Genomic DNA, 19,525 nt, shown 5'->3' on the forward strand with positions numbered 1-19,525 from the left:
TCTCCTGCAGGTGTGCTTGTGTGTGGTTTTCTACCTCATATTTTTGTACTGGATCCCTTCCCATTTTCTCTCCTGACCTGGGTCTCTTCATCCGTTTTCTACTGACGTGGCTGACTTACTGGTCTGTCTTTTTTTTTTTCTGTGTAACGCGCGTTTTTGTCAGACGTTCACATCTACAGCTGTGCCAGAGAGGCTTCTATAGACTCGGAAATGTTTCAGATCTACAGAAGAACGGCACAGCTATGAACACCCAGCATTCTACTGAAGATATACGTAGAAATCATGCTGACGCCTACATTGTTATCTTATCATAAGTCGCATCCTGCAACTCTTTCTCTAAACTTATTAATGAGAGCTTTCCATATGCCTCCTGTTTCCTTTGACTTGCTTCCGTCAGCATCGTTCGTTCCTGGTTAGGCAATGGACGTCTTGTCATCAGCAGTGTTCATGACTGTGTCTGCAAACATCTTAAGAATATCCATTGTCATGGTTCTTGGGGAAACATATACGTATCTTCATGATACACTTAAGCACAGGATTTTCCGACCAAGTGGTGCTGCTATGATCTAGTGGTCCATTTTTCGTGGTAAGCGCTTCTCTGACTCGACCTTCTAATTTAGGTGGGAAAACCATCCTTCAATGACTGAAAGATACGTAATGTCATCTGCTTTAGTATCCCAATTCACCCATTTCTTACCTCTAGATTATGTAGTTTACCAACTAAAACCATTTTCTTTACTTAGCCGATTACAACCATTTTCTTTACTTTGCCAATTACAACCATTTTCTTTACTTCCATAAAAACATCACCTGCACTGAACATCTGCGCTTAACACTCTCAAACCTCCGGTCTCCTTTCTCATGATTCACCAATCACCGCTCTCTTGAATCTCTGCAGATATCCTCCAACAAAACATGCACTGCATGTATTAATCCTCCTCCTTCTTCAGTAGAATATACGTCATGTACCCACCTTCACAGGAGAGACTGCTGAATGGAAGGGAGGTTTGGTATGAGAGATATAAGAGATATGTCCTCTCACTGCAGAGGTCAGGGTAACATTATAAACGGGTTGCGGTACCAGCAGAGGATAGAGTTTTTTTCCCAAGGGTTATCAGTTATCAGGAGGGGATAGAGGGCCTGGGAAGACACGTTTACCCGTTTCAAGTGTCTCAGTCAAAATGACAGACGGTGTGGGTAATGAACAGTTATGAAGGAAGCACTTGTGTAGCAGGAGAGTTATGAAGGAAGCACTTGTGTAGCAGGAGAGTTGTGAAGGAAGCACTTGTGTAGCAGGAGAGTTGTGAAGGAAGCACTTGTGTAGCAGGAGAGTTATGAAGGAAGCACTTGTGTAGCAGGAGAGTTGTGAAGGAAGCACTTGTGTAGCAGGAGAGTTGTGAAGGAAGCACTTGTGTAGCAGGAGAGTTGTGAAGGAAGCACTTGTGTAGCAGGAGAGTTATGAAGGAAGCACTTGTGTAGCAGGAGAGTTATGAAGGAAGCACTTGTGTAGCAGGAGAGTTGTGAAGGAAGCACTTGTGTAGCAGGAGAGTTGTGAAGGAAGCACTTGTGTAGCAGGAGAGTTGTGAAGGAAGCACTTGTGTAGCAGGAGAGTTATGAAGGAAGCACTTGTGTAGCAGGAGAGTTGTGAAGGAAGCACTTGTGTAGCAGGAGAGTTGTGAAGGAAGCACTTGTGTAGCAGAAGAGTTGTGAAGGAAGCACTTGTGTAGCAGGAGAGTTATGAAGGAAGCACTTGTGTAGCAGGAGAGTTGTGAAGGAAGTACTTGTGTAGCAGGAGAGTTGTGAAGGAAGTACTTGTGTAGCAGGAGAGTTGTGAAGGAAGTACTTGTGTAGCAGGAGAGTTGTGAAGGAAGTACTTGTGTAGCAGGAGAGTTGTGAAGGAAGCACTTGTGTAGCAGGAGAGTTGTGAAGGAAGCACTTGTGTAGCAGGAGAGTTGTGAAGGAAATACTTGTGTAGCAGGAGAGATGTGAAAGAATGGATGAAAGACAGCGATTGCAAAAGGTCTGACGAAATCTAAAAACATGTACAGTATGTCCAGGAAACTTTAAGGAATGGGGTCCGACGAGGGTATGAATCCTTCTACGAAATGTTCAAATACGTAATGTTTATTTCTCTCTCTCTCTCTCTCTCTCTCTCTCTCTCTCTCTCTCTCTCTCTCTCTCTCTCTCTCTCTCTCTCTCTCTCTCTCTCACACGCCATCAATCTCCCCACACGATCGATGATTTTCATTCGGTCAACCATCGATAGAATGACTTGAGGCCTTCGTGTTGTTACCGTACGCTTGGAGACCCTCGGATCCTAGAGATGAGAAAAATTACCTTACATTGCCCTTTCGTCGACGATTCACCACCATTTGTTAGGCTTCACTGCGTATGAGAGAAAGAACTGAAATCTGGATGAAGTTTTATTTTAAAGAAAATAGTTTCATGACATTATTTTTAGGGGGCAACATTATCATTGTATTATGTACAAGTCATGGGAGTGTCAACACCAGGTCATGGAGGGTTGAGGCTCTGACGATGACAGATGCCATCGAATTCCTTATAATTCAGTTACTTTATAACTACTTTCAGTCAATCAATACCCTGGGTTTTATCATGAGCATCAGCCAGAGATCAAGCTATCCATGACAGGTGCTCTACACTCCAAGATGATGCAGGAGACTGTGGGACTGCGAGTGCTGCTCACCGACGCTTAGTCCACACGGTAGGAGACAGCGTGACCTGGATTGTTTACAACGCGGAGAAGCTCAGCGTCACGGGCGGCAGCAGGGGCGGCAGCGGCGTAGCTAAGGGCGGGGTAACCAGTGTAGGGTGTGATGCCGTGAGCAGCAGCCAAGGTGGGGAAACCGGCCGTATAGGTGAGAGGAGACCCAACGACAGCGGGGTGGGCATAGTTAAGGGGAGCAGGCAAGCCATAGGGGAAGCCGAAGGGAGAATAGGAGGTAGGGGCGTGGATGGCCACTACGGAGCGCTTCTTGCGGGATTCGGGGGCAGCAGCAGCGGCGGCAGCCGCTGCCTCGTCATATGCGCTCTTAAAGGCGGCCTTAGCAGCGGCGACCTCAGGAGTGTCTTGTACAGGCTCAGGCACGGGACCTGGTAGAGCTGGGACAGCGGGAACTTCAGGGGCGTCGGGTGCCACGGGCAGGTTGGTGCCAGACACGCGGAAGCCAAGACCATCAGCTACGTAGTGCTGGGTCTGCACCTTGCCGTTGGTGTCTACGTAGTTGTAGGAGCCGCGCACGACACCAAAGGCGTCACGTGTCTCAGTACGAGAGTCCAAACCGCCAGCGTGGCCGAAGGAGTACTGCCCGAACTCGTCTTGAGCATGGTACTGGGAATGGATAGGTGACACTGGGGCGAAAGGAGCCGTGTTGTATGCCAGAGGTGTTGGAGCAGCAGCCTTGACGGTGACTGGTGCAGCTGCATTCCAGAGCCCGGGGTAGGCTCCCCAAGTGCCAGGGTAACCACCATACACGCCAGGATATCCCAGCAGCTGGGCACTGGCGCACGCCGCCACAGTCGCGATGGAAAGCACAGTCTGTAAAGACAGAGAACAAGAATTATATACATCTGGTAGGGAGTGAGTTAGTGTTGAACCTACCAGACATTTTGCTGTTCCAGAGTGTCGAACTTTTAGATACCATATCAGACCTTAATTGGCACTTACCACTTACCTAACTTTCCATAGATATTTTTGAGTTATTATTGACCTGTTAGACTTCACTTGCTGAAAACAGCCGATCTGCCTTAATCAAGTTTAATGAACCGTAACGTAGGTTGATATGAAGTTTAATTTCAGATGTAAACAAAATCAATATCACGACGACCCTTGTAAATGGAGAGATGTAAATGTTCGTCAATACTCCAAGGTTAAACAACTGTAAATAGTTTCCCCTCCCAAAGGAAAATGGGATTGATTCATCTAAGTTCTGAATGTGACAGGGTTTTGCATACTCTCTGGTCTGGTCAACTCGTTTATATATACAATAATGCTGTGACATCAGGAACTGTATCATTACCTTACGTATGATGAAAATACTTCATAAATTATATCACCTTGTAGTCTGAGGTTGTTCTACAGTAACCATGTATAATGTAAATATAATGTTTATCATAAAGCAGTGTTTGTATCTCAAGAGAATGATGCGTACTCACCAGAGCGTTCATTGTTGACCCACCAAAGGAGGAGCTGTCTGACGATACCTGACCATAGCGTCGCTTATATACTGGTCGTCAAGGTCCATGACGGGCGGGGCTGGGCCAGCGGATGAGTATCCGGAGCAACCCCGAGTCCTCCACTCTGACTTCGTGACCGACCAGCCCCGCCACGCCCCTTACCCGCCTCTACACACACGCAGATGGGATGGGGAGAAGAACCGAAAAGCACCGAAAACGTCTGGAATTTATAGAAACATTTGACAGATCGTCCGAAATGTTGTACAGCCATTGGAGGCGAGTGTGTGGTGGCAGGAGGTGGAAAAGAGCAGATGTTGCACCCGTGCTATGGAAAGAGAAGGAAATTCCATTGAGTTGCAAACCAGTCAGTGTTTCTGACGAAGAATTGTCAGTAAAACATTGGTAAAAAAAAAAAATAAACGGAAAGACAATGGATGATTTCTTGATGAAAAAAAAGAGAAATGAAAATTAATTGAGAGGTAACAGAGGGTAAGAGAAACAGAACAGATTACATTTTCTAATATGACAATATGTGACCTTACGAATCGGGGTTAGGCTGCGCTTGTCCACCCGACCCCGTAAACAAATAACCAGAGCCCCGCCCACTCATTCCCTGGTGTGTACGGCCGTGCGAGTCCTCACTTATAACAAACCTGACTCTACTGCATTCATTGAATAGAAAGAAAACTATAAACATCATCTAATCTAAGCTCCAAAAGCTATTTTCTTAATGAGGACAGACAATCGAGAGGTCTGGCATAAGGTGCGGGTCTCCCACGACCCAGTAAAACGATCGAGTCATCAGTCAAGCTGATGGTTTTGAACCTTTTTGTTTTGTACCTGGCCTCTCTCACTCCAGGACCAGGTCAACAGCCAGTATTCCCCCGACCTGCTTGGCGGGAAGATGCGGGAGGAGGTGCAGTACACTATAACTGACGTGTGGCATAGTTCCGTAATACGTAAAAATACAGTCAAGTGAATTAGAAGACAAAGACGGTGTTAATGTTATCATGAAATGTGGTATCCGATCCCTAACTGGAGTGTGAAGAGAGTCAGCAAACCACGAGAAATCTATAAATGCAAGTGATTTATCAGAAAAGGAAAGGAAGATCGAAAAGGTCAATAGATAATGGAACTTACAAAGACGGTGTTAATGTTATCATGAAGTGTGGTATCCGATCTCCAACTGGAGAGTGAAGAGAGTCACAAACCACGAGAAATCTATAAATGCAAGTGATTTATCAGAAAGGGAAAGGGAGATCGAAAAGCTCAATAGATAATGGAACTTTCAGTTACATTATAGGTTCAGTTACATTTCAGATGTTACGAAATGGAATTAGAAAAGTAGTGATCGGTTTTTGTTTTGTGAACTCGTGAGATCACTGGATCATCTGGCGTTGGTGATGCAAAGGTTGAGTGAAACATCCATTCGTGTGTGAGTCACATCAGAGTGTTCTGTGCCGCGCGAATATTTGCTGTGCCAGCGCTGTGGACCGTCTCATTACTCTACTCATACGTCACTCGTCCACATGAGTAATGAGTCATGATCTGAAATAGTGAGGAAGATATACTAGTGAGTCACGTCAGAGTGCTCTGTGCCAGCGCTGTGGACCGTCTCATTGCTCTACTCATACGTCACTCGTCCACATGAGTAATGAGTCATGATCTGAAATAGTGAGGAAGATATACTATAAAATGAGAATGAACATCAAGAAAAAATTGTTATAAACAATTTGTGAAAAAAATGGTGAGAATACTGCAGTGTATTTGTATCTGGTGAACAATATGGTGATAATATTAGTCCGTAGAATGGTGGTAAGTGGCGTAATGAGCTATGTAACCCCTGGAAATATAATTGAGAACCTGAACACGATGTGGTTTCCTGGTAAATGTGTAAAAGTGATGAATAACCTCGTAAGTCTGGTCACTCATGACTGGATGGCTCCCACATACCCCTTTTCACCTACTAGGCAGTGGACGGTAAGTGACATATTGTTTACTTATCTATTAAGCCTTTTATTGGTAGGGTTTCGTCTCAGTTTACGAAAAGCGAATACATGTTTGGACGTCTGCGGAATATACTTTTTCTTAGCTGCGACTGCGCGGGCAGCTGAGGCCTTAATCAAGTCCATCCCATTAACGTTATATATATATATCCTAGCCTGAGCCAGGTACCCATTTGATCGACCACCCCTAGGGGTGGATGAACAGCTGGGTTGACTGTGGACCAACCGCCTTAACCAGGATTCGAATCGATACGTTCAACCCTGGACGACCCGTGATGCCGTCGTAATTAGGAACCCTAACCGATATACCACAGGAGTTTAAAAGCTGTCCAAGAGACTGCTTTTAAACTCACAAAATGTCCCGCTGTCTCACAGAAGTTTTAAGAGACGAAAAATGTCAATATTTTGGAGGTAGTGAAGTTCAGATGCTCCCCTTATATCAAAATTACTACCTGTGAACTCTGTGAGTGCATGGAACTTTTGCTGCCGTAAATAAGTATTCCAAAATATGTGGAACGATACGATGTCGAATTATGGATGATATCTTCGTTGATTCTGGTGGGGAGGGCAACAAGCAGGTGTTCACCTATTTAATACGTGTCTTGTGTAACTTCACTTTTCATATACGCAAGTTCATGACCATATTCTTAATGCGGAGGTATGTATGATTTATGAGTTGAGTTTGTTCAACCTGAATTAAAAAAGGAATCAATTCCCATGCCTCCTATTGACCACAATACTTTCAATAGTCGTATAATGTTCATAACACTCTGCTATGCATTGGTCGAATTAACATAACCACTGAAATTATTTGTATTGATTTGATTCATTTTTAAAAAAATGCGTTGTATCAGCGCCGTGACTCGTGTATTTTGTACATAAATCTCTTGGATGATACATGATCGAAAATCTTATAGAAGTGGATATTGACGATGTCAGATGCAGATTTTTTTCTTTACTCCATTTGTCTAAATTTCTCCAAAGAATTACGTTTATCTGGGCTTTAGGGCCTTTCACTGCCAGGGTCGTTAAAGCCTTCTACAGGTTAAAGTGGTGACCACCACCCGAAACATCGTGAACCTAACCTTCTGCAGGAGATGGGGATCATTGTGAGACGATGTACTTACGTTAACACCTTCTGCAGGAGATGGGGATCATTGTGAGACGATGTACTTACGTTAACACCTTCTGCAGGAGATGGGGATCATTGTGGGACGATGTACTTACGTTAACACCTTCTGCAGGAGATGGGGATCATTGTGAGACGATGTACTTACGTTAACACCTTCTGCAGGAGATGGGGATCATTGTGAGACAATCTACTTACGTTAACACCTTCTGCAGGAGATGGGGATCATTGTGAGACGATGTACTTACGTTAACACCTTCTGCAGCAGAGGGGGATCATTGTGAGACAATGTACTTACGTGTATATATATTTTTCCCCGGATCCATTTTTCTCTTACTCTCCTGGTCAGCACAAGCATGTTGTGAGTGCGCCAGTGGAGAGATGCGTAACGTAGAGAAAATGAAAAAAAAAATTTCTTGAAATCTTTTGCCCAGTGGGTGCAGTAGGTGGTAAGAGGGAGTGGGGAGCGACTACATATGTGTAGTATTCTTGTCCTGACGATGGCCAAGGTAGGGTTGCCTTACCCATGGGCAACAGAGTGTTGCCTTCCTTCACCCATACCAAACTGGTCATCTTTGGAGACTCGTTGTCGTTCAAAACAAACTTATTTAGTCATATTTAAGTCAGAATGTGGTATTGGTCTTGTAAATCTTCCTCTTTCTCAATACATTTTTTTGATGTTTAGGTAAGAGTATTATGAGGGGAATGAATGAGGATGTTTTCCTTACACCGAAAATATATGGGGAAAAAGTCTACGTCGAGTGTGAGTGTGTCAGTCGTGCCAACATGGGGAGAGACAGAAACAAGGGGTTCGTAACGGGAGAATCTCGAGCACACCAACTGTGCTCGACCAGGGGAATGGAAGTTTATGTAAGTCGTTCCTAACGTTCCTTTCACACACTCACACAGCTCAGTCATCCCCAGATATCTGGTGCCAGTCCTCAGTAGACCTACTGTGTTGCGTGATGAAGGTCTATAGGAAATCTTACCCTTCACTTGGATCCAAGTTAGTGTGGAACACAACTTATTGTTAATAATCACACGATCACTTTGTAACTGTATAGGTTTTTACTTAGGATGACACAAATAACAATGTTTAGATAGACTCTTTATTTAACAGTTTAATGGTTTAGATAGATTCTTTATTTAACAGTTTAATTGTTTAGATAGACTTTATTCAACAATTTGATAGTTTAGATAGACTTTATTTAACAGTTTAATTGTTTAGATAGACTTTATTTAACAGTTTCAGTAACGATACTGAGGGTCATTATTGATGCAATATATACAGATCATTTGGAAGTGTCAACACGAGTTATGGGACGCTTGATGTACTGATTATAAGCCAAAAACCAGAGATCAAGCTATCCATGACAAGTGCTCTACACTCCAAGATGATGCAGGAGACTGTGGGACTGTGAGTGCTGCTCACCGACGCTTAGTCCACACGGTAGGAGACAGCGTGACCTGGGTTGTTTGCAACGCGGAGGAGCTCAGCGTCACGGGCGGCAGCAGGGGCGCCAGCGGCGTAGCTAAGGGCGGGGAGACCAGTGTAGGGTGTGATGCCGTGAGCAGCAGCCAAGGTGGGGAAACCGGCCGTGTAGGTGAGAGGAGACCCAACGACAGCGGGGTGGGCATAGTTAAGGGGAGCAGGCAAGCCGTAGGGGAAGCCGAAGGGAGAGTAGGAGGTAGGGTTGTGGATGGCCACTACGGAGCGCTTCTTGCGGGATTCGGGGGCAGCAGCAGCGGCGGCAGCCGCTGCCTCGTCGTATGCGCTCTTAAAGGCGGCCTTAGCAGCGGCGACCTCAGGAGTGTCTTGTACAGGCTCAGGCACGGGACCTGGTAGAGCTGGGACAGCGGGAACTTCAGGGGCGTCGGGTGCCACGGGCAGGTTGGTGCCAGACACGCGGAAGCCAAGACCATCAGCTACGTAGTGCTGGGTCTGCACCTTGCCGTTGGTGTCTACGTAGTTGTAGGAGCCGCGCACGACACCAAAGGCGTCACGTGTCTCAGTACGAGAGTCCAAACCGCCAGCGTGGCCGAAGGAGTACTGCCCGAACTCGTCTTGAGCATGGTACTGGGAATGGATAGGTGACACTGGGGCGAAAGGAGCCGCGTTGTATGCCAGAGGTGTTGGAGCAGCAGCCTTGACGGTGACTGGTGCAGCTGCATTCCAGAGCCCAGGGTAGGCTCCCCAAGTGCCAGGGTAACCACCATACACGCCAGGATATCCCAGCAGCTGGGCACTGGCGCACGCCGCCACAGTCGCGATGGAAAGCACAGTCTGTAAAGACAGAGAACAAGAATTATATACATCTGGTTGGAAGTTAGTGAGTGTGGAATATTCACGACAGCTTGTTGTTCCTTGGTTTATAATGATAAAGCACTGAAGTATTTCGCTCTGGTATCTTGTAAGTACATCAACTTGCGTTTCTCTTGTCCAAATCATAATGAAGTTGATGATTTTCTCAAGCGTTCAGTATGTCAACAACATCAACCTTCAAGTGTTGCATAGTGAACATTGACGTTCGAAACATTGGCTCAAGTCTCTCATATGAATTTTTGGGTTTTTAGTATTGGAAAAGGAGACAAATGTTACATTTATACAAAGAGATATGGATGCTTTGGAAGAATGAAAAGGTAATATCAGTCGTAATGGATTAAAAAAGAATCATGACGAGTGCAAATTAGCAATGCTCTTTGGACACTACATAACGTCGATGTTACATTTAAGTAACATTACCCTAGTTGCGTTACAATTAATCTCGTTGAGTGCACTCGCTGGGAAAATGTTGCTCAGTCTTGGTCAAGTTTACTCATTGGTTCCTGTGACAGTCTGATCTTATTAGAGGCATTAAGTGAACCACACAACCCTTGACCTGAGTCTCCAGCTGTAAGGCCTCCATCAGCAGCCACCTGTTGTCACCTCCAGGGTTCCCATTATTAGGTTTTCTTAAAGAACTCGTGATGCACCATCTCCAGAAGGCCTACTGTGTCTGGCTGGTACGGAGCACTGTCACTCGTAGTCACATTGGCTGGTGAAACTACATGAATGACGCGGGTATCGGAAATGATAGATAGTCGTATATGTTCTTCATACTGCCCGATGTAAAAGGCCCTATCGAAAGCCTCCTTCAGCAAAAGCAACAAAAATAATATCAATTATTCCTGCACTTATCAATTATTTATGCATTGATTAGTCGTCATCTCTATGATTCATTGATGACTTAAGATATTTCCTTCTTAAAGGATCTCTCCTGGAAATGTGTAACGAATCACATCAAACTAGTTTCATCTTAAGTCGTAATCTAGAAAACTTAGTCATGTATCACACAGCGGAGTTCCTATCACAGTAAAGTTCGGTTCCGTATACTTACCAGAGCGTTCATGTTGACCCACCGAGAAGGAGCTGTCTGACGGTGCTTGACCATAGCACTGCTTATATACTGGACGTCAAGGACCATAACGGGAGGGGTTTGGCTCACGCGAGACGATCCAGAGCAACAGACCCGCCACGCCCATACCCCCCCTGAAAAACACACACACACACACACACACACACACACACACACACACACACACACACACACACATTCTCTCGAGTCGTACATCAAAGTTTCAGATGAATCATTGAGAATTAGTGAGTTTTTTCCACCCATGTAGCAAAGGAAACGCTTATCAGTCTGACAAAACCCACCTACACACTCACACAAGCTGCTTCCTGTCCCTAATGTCCTCCTTTACACACCCATACACACCACCTTCCTCACTGACCCTTCACTCACGTGAGACCCAGCTCCTCTCCTCTCCACCTACAGCATACATCCTGCTCTGTGAATCACGCCCCGCCCTCCACCTGACCCTCAACATACACTCCTCTGCTCTGCCATCCTGTTATCCCCGTAAAGGAAAGTAGGATCAACACATAGTCCCGTTATAGACCATCAGGTCTTGTGGAGTGTCCTACTCATGTGTTCTCATGTAGTGCCTCTTCACATCCAGGCCTCGTTGAGTAACCTTTGGCCCTGCCAGTCTCAGTGTACCCCCTGATTACCGTGCCATATCTTCCCTGCTGGCCCATTACACTCGTATTCTGTTCACCTAAAGGACGCTTGCCCATCGCGTCCTTCATAGATATTGTATTGCCTGGACCACACTTGCCCTCACACACTGTACACACCTCTTCGTTTATAACACACTGCTCAACGAGTCGCACCCGCCTTCCCATACCCCCAGACAACTCTTCCTGAGGTACAAGTCCCTTGTTTAACCCTTTATATATCATTATCTTTCTAGGGCCAGTCTTTGTTTTTGCAATGTACGCTTTTCAACGTTTGTATGTTTTGCTTTTCGGCTTTTCTCGTACGCAATCATATCAAGCACAGTATTTCCAAAACGTGTTCAATCTTGTGGAAAATAAGATTTTTTAACTGTGTATCCCCCAAAAGTACTTCTAATTGTTTCGTGTGTGTGTGTGTGTGTGTGTGTGTGTGTGTGTGTGTGTGTGTGTCTGTGTGTGTGTGTGTCTAGGTACACGGAGAAAACCGTATGACTGGAATATCCCCAAGATACTAACACTGCCTGGGATTAAGCTCTCATCTAGCCAAGTTTTATCCTGTGATACACAGTACCATAGTGTTGATGCTCGTGCAAAGGCAGTCAGTAGCCCACGGAAAGCAATACATATACTATTAGCCTGCGATTGCCTCGCTCACAGACAAGACGTTGAGTACAAGTTACTTTTCATACACCACGTGCACGTGGCTATGGTAAGTGAGAGTCACTGGGGACCGTTGTTCAACACAGTGGGGACCTGGGAGGAGGAGGAGCGGCTGGCCTGTCGTCTGGTGAAGGCTCCCTCCTCCATCCAATGGTTTAGTAGTGGCAAGTGTCACACTGACTAATACTGGCGCTCACACTGACCATTACGGTCGTGTCTTTTACTCTGTATATTCATTGAACTGACTTGCATTCAACCTATTTAAGTTGTTTCACCTTTTTCTTTCGTGCTGGTGGTTATAACTTGTGTTTTTCTTGGCTAGGATTGTGTCGCTTAGCATCTCAAAGAAGCTTGGCTTTCTTCAATTCTACCAGACTTGTGCTCATTCAGAGACTTTCTTACCCAGGCAAATGTGGTGATTATATTAAAGAGTGGTATGGTCTTGTAAAGGCTCGTCCTTCCTGATACATCTTTGTATATCCCGGTAAAAACATTATCAGAGAATGAATGGGAATGTTCCCACTTCCAACTTACACGAAGTTCTCGTCTTGAATTCCGAAGAGTTTATCGTACGAATTCGACCCTCGACCTTTAACCTTATAAATGTTAACGCAAACGTACCATTAAAGAAATACAACTGAAGTAGTCATAGCGTCGTATCAATATATCACATATGGAAAACAAATCGGTTGGTATGCAAAGTAATTTCGCTCACTTGTTTCAAAGATTATATACAAAAATGATACAGACGAAGTCTTTTCAAGACACAAAAGGATCCCTGGATTCTTTGTTAGGAATCCTCAATACGTGTATAGGATTTAACTTGTCACTTATAGCTCATAATACTGACATTGTTGATGATCTCCTATGTAACCATTTACCAATACCACTTCCAATTCATATTGCTAATGTTAAACAACACAATGCCAATTTGAACAAAAGATTAACAGTATAACAAAAGCAAGAAGTTCGTAATGTCATCTCGGACTGGTTCAAAGATTATGAGCTTAGAAATGTTCCAATGATTAATGTTTACATAACTTCTGTATATCAGCACCTTGCAGGCTGTTAAGGGGATGGAAGTGTTGGGTAAGAAAGTGTTTTTTCCCTTACTAACCTGATTCCCATACACTCTAATTCTTATTTGTCCTTCCCATTTGCTTCTATTATTTGTTTACACTTCTTTAGGTTTTACTGAGTACGATATGAACACGAGAATATTTGCATAAAGTCTTTATTTAACAATTTGATAATACTTTCTTTAGATCAACATTGTTGGGGTAATATATACAGATCATCTGGGAGTGTCAACACCAGTTATTGGACGTTTGATGTACTGATGATAAGCTAAACAATTACCATCGATTTATGCATGACTGACTTACTTTAGCATTCAACTCAATCTATCAAAACCTTCAATGTTATTATGAGTAACAATAAGGGATCAAGCTGTCCAAGACTAGTGCTCTACACTCCAAGATGATGCAGGAGACTGTGGGACTGTGAGTGCTGCTCACCGACGCTTAGTCCACACGGTAGGAGACAGCGTGACCTGGATTGTTTACAACGCGGAGGAGCTCAGCGTCACGGGCGGCAGCAGGGGCAGCAGCGGCGTAGCTAAGGGCGGGGTAACCAGTGTAGGGTGTGATGCCGTGAGCAGCAGCCAAGGTGGGGAAACCGGCCGTATAGGTGAGAGGAGACCCAACGACAGCGGGGTGGGCATAGTTAAGGGGAGCAGGCAAGCCGTAGGGGAAGCCGAAGGGAGAGTAGGAGGTAGGGGTGTGGATGGCCACTACGGAGCGCTTCTTGCGGGAGTCGGGGGCAGCAGCGGCGGCAGCTGCCATCTCGTCGTATGCGCTCTTAAAGACGGCCTTAGCAGCGGCGACTTCAGGAGTGTCCTGTACAGGCTCAGGCACGGGACCTGGTAGAGCTGGGACAGCGGGAACTTCAGGGGCGTCGGGTGCCACGGGCAGGTTGGTGCCAGACACGCGGAAGCCAAGACCGTCAGCTACGTAGTGCTGGGTCTGCACCTTGCCCTCGGAGTCCACGTAGTTGTAGGAGCCGCGCACGACACCAAAGGCGTCGCGTGTCTCAGTACGAGAGTCCAAACCGCCAGAGTGGCCGAAGGAGTACTGCCCGAACTCGTCTTGAGCATGGTACTGGGAATGGATAGGTGACACTGGGGCGAAAGGAGCCGTGTTGTATGCCAGAGGTGTTGGAGCAGCAGCCTTGACGGTGACTGGTGCAGCTGCATTCCAGAGCCCGGGGTAGGCTTCCCAAGTGCCAGGGTAACCACCATACATGCCAGGATATCCCAGCAGCTGGGCACTGGCGCACGCCGCCACAGTCGCGATGGAAAGCACAGTCTGTAAAGACAGAGAACAGTGATTATATATATGTTAGGTTGGAAGTGAATCACAATTGAATACCTGACTCCTTGCTCTCCTTGAATCTAGAACATAATAAAACACTGAAGTATTGACTTCTGATATCGTATACATACACCATTACGTATGTCGAGGACATATGAACCTATAGACAGTAGCAGATCTTCTTCATAATGTTGAAGGTTTAAGACCATATCAAGAATTTCCCCTAGCAAAATGGAATAGTGAAATCATAACTATGTCTACGACTTTTATGGCACAGGTTCTATATTGATAATCTTCTCTATAATACATTGATGACTTCAGAAAATTTCAGCACTGAAGTGGCTCTTCTGAAAATGTATAATGAAATATATCAAACTAGTATGATCTTATGTCGTATCTAATAAACTTAGGTAGTTTTCGTCCGTTGGGTAAACTCACCAGAGCGTTCATGTTGACCCACCAAGGAGGAGCTGTCTGACGGTACCTGACCATAGCGTCGCTTATATACTGTTCGTCAAGGTCCATGACGGGCGGGGCCGTCCCACGGGATACGATCTGGAGCATCACTAGTTTTCCGCACTGATGTCGTGATCGACTAGCCCTGCCACGCCCATACACAAAACACACATACAATGTCATGTCGAGCCGCACATTCAGACTCCAGTTAAAACACCAATTTTTTTTCTTTCTGTTCATAACAAATGTTTACTGTTCTCACAAAACTCAAGTTATACACTTGACTTTGAGATTTCATTTCCTATACTTTCCACACATGCCCTTTAGCAAGTTTCATATGCCCTTATGTTTTTCCACATACACTCGCTTCGTGTAATAAGACCTTCCTTACTGACCCTACACACAGCTCTCGCTCTACCTTCATGATACATCCTACTCTCTGCATCTCGCCTGTCCTTCTAACATTCAACATACACACTTCTGCTATACCATCCTGCTTTTCCTTTACATGTATAAGAAAGGTAGAATCATCTCTCGTGTTCTGCAACACATATACTCGTAACAGACCATCGGGTCTTCTATCTGACCTTCCCTTGCCACACCTATCCTACCGAGCCATCGCACAAGTATTCCCTGAATTACACTTCCCTTCCAATGCTATACACACCTCACTCCCTGAGTACAACACACATCTTACCGAGTCTCACTTGCCTTCCCATATCCCAGACATCTCTCACTGATTGACTGGTGTCTTTTCTATTTCCACATTATCACTTTTCCAACGTCAATGAAGCTTAATATGTTTTCTGTTTTTCTCGTACTTTGCTAACCTTGATCATATCAGGGACAGCATTTCCAAGACGTGTAATCTTGTGATATTGAGATTTTTGAATTGGTTCTCTCCCAGATGCTACTAATTGGTTCGTTGGATTTATTTTTCCTTTTTCTTTTTTGTATACGAAGAACGCTGTATGACTAGGATGTCCTTAAGATATCAAGGCTGACATGGATTAGATCAAATCCGGTCAAATTGATTTATCTCCTTCATTTTCCTACGTTATACATTATTATATTGTGGTTTTCATGCAAAAGCTGTAAGCTTTCAACTGCCTGGCTCACAGACAAGACGCTCAGTACAAATAACTTTTCATACACCACGTGCACGTGGCTATGGTAAATGAGAGTCACTGGGGACCGTTGTTCAACACAGTGGGGACCTGGGAGGAGGAGGAGGAGTGGCTGGCCTGTCGTCTGGTGAAGGCTCCCTCCTCCATCCAATGGTTTAGTAGTGGCAAGTGTCACACTTGACTAATACTGGCGTTCACACTGACCTCTACGGTCGTGTCTTTTACTCTGTATATTCATTGAACTGACTTGCATTCAACCTATTTAAGTTCTTTCACCTTTTTCTTTCGTGCTGGTGGTTATAACTTGTGTTTTTCTTGGCTAGGATTGTGTCGCTTAGCATCTCAAAGAAGCTTGGCTTTCTTCAATTCTACCAGACTTGTGCTCATTCAGAGACTTTCTTACCCAGGCAAATGTGGTGATTATATTAAAGAGTGGTATGGTCTTGTAAAGGCTCGTCCTTCCAGATACATCTTTGTATATCCCGGTAAGAACATTATCAGAGAATGAATGGGAATGTTCCCCCTTTCCAACTTACACGAAGTCCTCGTCCGGAATCCCGAAGAGTTTATCGTACGAATTCTACCCTCGACCTATAACCTTATAAATGTTAACGCAAACGTACCATTAAAGAAATACAACTGAAGGAGTCATAGCGTCGTATCAATATATCACATATGGAAAACAAATCGGTTGGTATGCAAAGTAATTTCGCTCACTTGTTTCAAAGATTATATACAAAAATGATAGAGACGAAGTATTTTCAAGACACAAAAGGATCCCTGGATTCTTTGTTAGGAATCCTCAATACGTGTATAGAATTTAACTTGTCACTTATAGCTCATAATACTGACATTGTTGATGATCTCCTATGTAACCATTTACCAATACCACTTCCAATTCATATTGCTAATGTTAAACAACACAATGCCAATTTGAACAAAAGATTAACAGTATAACAAAAGCAAGAAGTTCGTAATGTCATCTCGGACTGGTTCAAAGATTATGAGCTTAGAAATGTTCCAATGATTAATGTTTACATAACTTCTGTATATCAGCACCTTGCAGGCTGTTAAGGGGATAGAAGTGTTGGGTAAGAAAGTGTTTTTTCCCTTACTAACCTGATTCCCATACACTCTAATTCTTATTTGTCCTTCCCATTTGCTTCTATTATTTGTTTACACTTCTTTAGGTTTTACTGAGTACGATATGAACACGAGAATATTTGCATAAAGTCTTTATTTAACAATTTGATAATACTTTCTTTAGATCAACATTGTTGGGGTAATATATACAGATCATCTGGGAGTGTCAACACCAGTTATTGGACGTTTGATGTACTGATGATAAGCTAAACAATTACCATCGATTTATGCATGACTGACTTACTTTAGCATTCAACTCAATCTATCAAAACCTTCAATGTTATTATGAGTAACAACAAGGGATCAAGCTGTCCAAGACTAGTGCTCTACACTCCAAGATGATGCAGGAGACTGTGGGACTGTGAGTGCTGCTCACCGACGCTTAGTCCACACGGTAGGAGACAGCGTGACCTGGATTGTTTACAACGCGGAGGAGCTCAGCGTCACGGGCGGCAGCAGGGGCGGCAGCGGCGTAGCTAAGGGCGGGGTAACCAGTGTAGGGTGTGATGCCGTGAGCAGCAGCCAAGGTGGGGAAACCGGCCGTATAGGTGAGAGGAGACCCAACGACAGCGGGGTGGGCATAGTTAAGGGGAGCAGGCAAGCCGTAGGGGAAGCCGAAGGGAGAGTAGGAGGTAGGGGTGTGGATGGCCACTACGGAGCGCTTCTTGCGGGAGTCGGGGGCAGCAGCGGCGGCAGCTGCCATCTCGTCGTATGCGCTCTTAAAGACGGCCTTAGCAGCGGCGACTTCAGGAGTGTCCTGTACAGGCTCAGGCACGGGACCTGGTAGAGCTGGGACAGCGGGAACTTCAGGGGCGTCGGGTGCCACGGGCAGGTTGGTGCCAGACACGCGGAAGCCAAGACCGTCAGCTACGTAGTGCTGGGTCTGCACCTTGCCCTCGGAGTCCACGTAGTTGTAGGAGCCGCGCACGACACCAAAGGCGTCACGTGTCTCAGTACGAGAGTCCAAACCGCCAGCGTGGCCGAAGGAGTACTGCCCGAACTCGTCTTGAGCATGGTACTGGGAATGGATAGGTGACACTGGGGCGAAAGGAGCCGTGTTGTATGCCAGAGGTGTTGGAGCAGCAGCCTTGACGGTGACTGGTGCAGCTGCATTCCAGAGCCCAGGGTAGGCTCCCCAAGTGCCAGGGTAACCACCATACACGCCAGGATATCCCAGCAGCTGGGCACTGGCGCACGCCGCCACAGTCGCGATGGAAAGCACAGTCTGTAAAGACAGAGAACAGTGATTATATATATGTTAGGTTGGAAGTGAATCACAATTGAATACCTGACTCCTTGCTCTCCTTGAATCTAGAACATAATAAAACACTGAAGTATTAAGTTCTGATATCGTATACATACACCATTACGTATGACGAGGGCATATGAACCTATAGACAGTAGCAGATCTTCTTCATAATGTTGAAGGTTTAAGACCATATCAAGAATTTCCCCTAGCAAAATGGATTAGTGAAATCTCAGCCATGTATACGACTTTTATGGCACAGGTTCTATAGTGATTATCTCCTTTATAATACATTGATGACCTCAGAAGATTTCAGCACTGAAGTGGCTCTTCTGAAAACGTATAATGAAATATATCAAACTAGTATGATCTTATGTCGTATCTAATAAACTTAGGTAGATTTCGTCCGTTGGGTAAACTCACCAGAGCGTTCATGTTGACCCACCAAGGAGGAGCTGTCTGACGGTACCTGACCATAGCGTCGCTTATATACTGTTCGTCAAGGTCCATGACGGGCGGGGCCGTCCCACGGGATACAATCTGGAGCATCTCTAGTTTTCCGCACTGATGTCGTGATCGACTAGCCCTGCCACGCCCATACACAAAACACACATACAACGTCATGTCGAGCCGCACATTCAGACTTCAGTTAAAACACCAATTTTTTTTCTTTCTGTTCATAACAAATGTTTACTGTTCTCACAAAACTCAAGTTATACACTTGACTTTCAGATTTCATTTCCTATACTTTCCACACATGCCCTTTAGCAAGTTTCATATGCCCTTATGTTTTTCCACATACACTCGCTTCGTGTAATAAGACCTTCCTTACTGACCCTACACACAGCTCTCTCTCTCTCTCTACCTTCATGATACATCATACTCTCTGCATCTCGCCTGTCCTTCTAACATTCAACATACACACTTCTGCTATACCATCCTGCTTTCCCTTTGCATGTATAAGAAAGGTAGAATCATCTCTCGTGTTCTGCCACACACACACTCGTAATAGACCATCAGTTCTTCCTATCTGTCCTTCCCTTGCCACACGTATCCTACTGAGCCATTACATAAGTATTCCCTGAATTACACTTCCCTTCCCATTCTATACACACCTCACTCCCGAAGT

At 45.0% G+C, this 19,525-nt stretch overlaps 5 protein-coding genes across 6 annotated transcripts in view; 1 reads left to right on the forward strand and 4 right to left on the reverse strand.

Moving 5' to 3' along the window:
• LOC139759112 (ras GTPase-activating-like protein IQGAP1) overlaps positions 1 to 19,525 on the forward strand; it is a 424,460-nt gene that overhangs the window by 319,598 nt on the left and 85,337 nt on the right. The window contains exon 1 of one of the 2 annotated variants that reach the window (XM_071681074.1): positions 6,039 to 6,177. The exons of the other annotated variant lie outside the window; for it this stretch is intronic. The gene's annotated coding sequence lies outside the window, so the exon portion shown is untranslated. Of the gene's footprint in view, positions 1 to 6,038; positions 6,178 to 19,525 lie in introns of those variants that run through there. 2 annotated transcript variants of the gene reach the window in all.
• Positions 2,411 to 4,312, reverse strand: LOC139759339 (uncharacterized). Its single transcript, XM_071681464.1, has 2 exons — positions 4,177 to 4,312; positions 2,411 to 3,559 (listed from the first exon to the last, which is right to left on the reverse strand). Exons 1-2 carry the CDS (start codon positions 4,186 to 4,188, stop codon positions 2,714 to 2,716), a joined length of 858 nt encoding a protein of 285 aa, XP_071537565.1. The 5' UTR covers positions 4,189 to 4,312; the 3' UTR covers positions 2,411 to 2,713.
• On the reverse strand, positions 8,428 to 10,767 carry LOC139759111 (uncharacterized). The gene is made up of 2 exons (XM_071681069.1): positions 10,710 to 10,767; positions 8,428 to 9,616 (listed from the first exon to the last, which is right to left on the reverse strand). The coding sequence occupies exons 1-2, from the start codon at positions 10,761 to 10,763 to the stop codon at positions 8,771 to 8,773; spliced, it is 900 nt and encodes a 299-aa protein (XP_071537170.1). The 5' UTR covers positions 10,764 to 10,767; the 3' UTR covers positions 8,428 to 8,770.
• On the reverse strand, positions 13,273 to 14,889 carry LOC139759340 (uncharacterized). The gene is made up of 2 exons (XM_071681465.1): positions 14,863 to 14,889; positions 13,273 to 14,418 (listed from the first exon to the last, which is right to left on the reverse strand). The coding sequence occupies exons 1-2, from the start codon at positions 14,872 to 14,874 to the stop codon at positions 13,576 to 13,578; spliced, it is 855 nt and encodes a 284-aa protein (XP_071537566.1). The 5' UTR covers positions 14,875 to 14,889; the 3' UTR covers positions 13,273 to 13,575.
• Positions 17,228 to 18,930, reverse strand: LOC139759342 (uncharacterized). The gene is made up of 2 exons (XM_071681467.1): positions 18,820 to 18,930; positions 17,228 to 18,375 (listed from the first exon to the last, which is right to left on the reverse strand). Exons 1-2 carry the CDS (start codon positions 18,904 to 18,906, stop codon positions 17,533 to 17,535), a joined length of 930 nt encoding a protein of 309 aa, XP_071537568.1. The 5' UTR covers positions 18,907 to 18,930; the 3' UTR covers positions 17,228 to 17,532.

This window comes from Panulirus ornatus, chromosome 32 (assembly GCF_036320965.1).
Source record: "Panulirus ornatus isolate Po-2019 chromosome 32, ASM3632096v1, whole genome shotgun sequence".
Classification (NCBI taxonomy): Eukaryota; Metazoa; Arthropoda; class Malacostraca; order Decapoda; family Palinuridae; genus Panulirus; species Panulirus ornatus.

Coding starts and splice junctions, on each gene's coding strand:
- LOC139759111 (XM_071681069.1), bottom strand. CDS start 10,763: ATGGTCAAGCACCGTCAGACAGCTCCTTCTCGGTGGGTCAACATGAAC. Junction 9,617..10,709: donor GGGTCAACATGAACGCTCTG/GTAAGTATACGG, acceptor CTGTCTTTACAG/ACTGTGCTTTCCATCGCGAC.
- LOC139759342 (XM_071681467.1), bottom strand. CDS start 18,906: ATGGACCTTGACGAACAGTATATAAGCGACGCTATGGTCAGGTACCGT. Junction 18,376..18,819: donor GGGTCAACATGAACGCTCTG/GTGAGTTTACCC, acceptor CTGTCTTTACAG/ACTGTGCTTTCCATCGCGAC.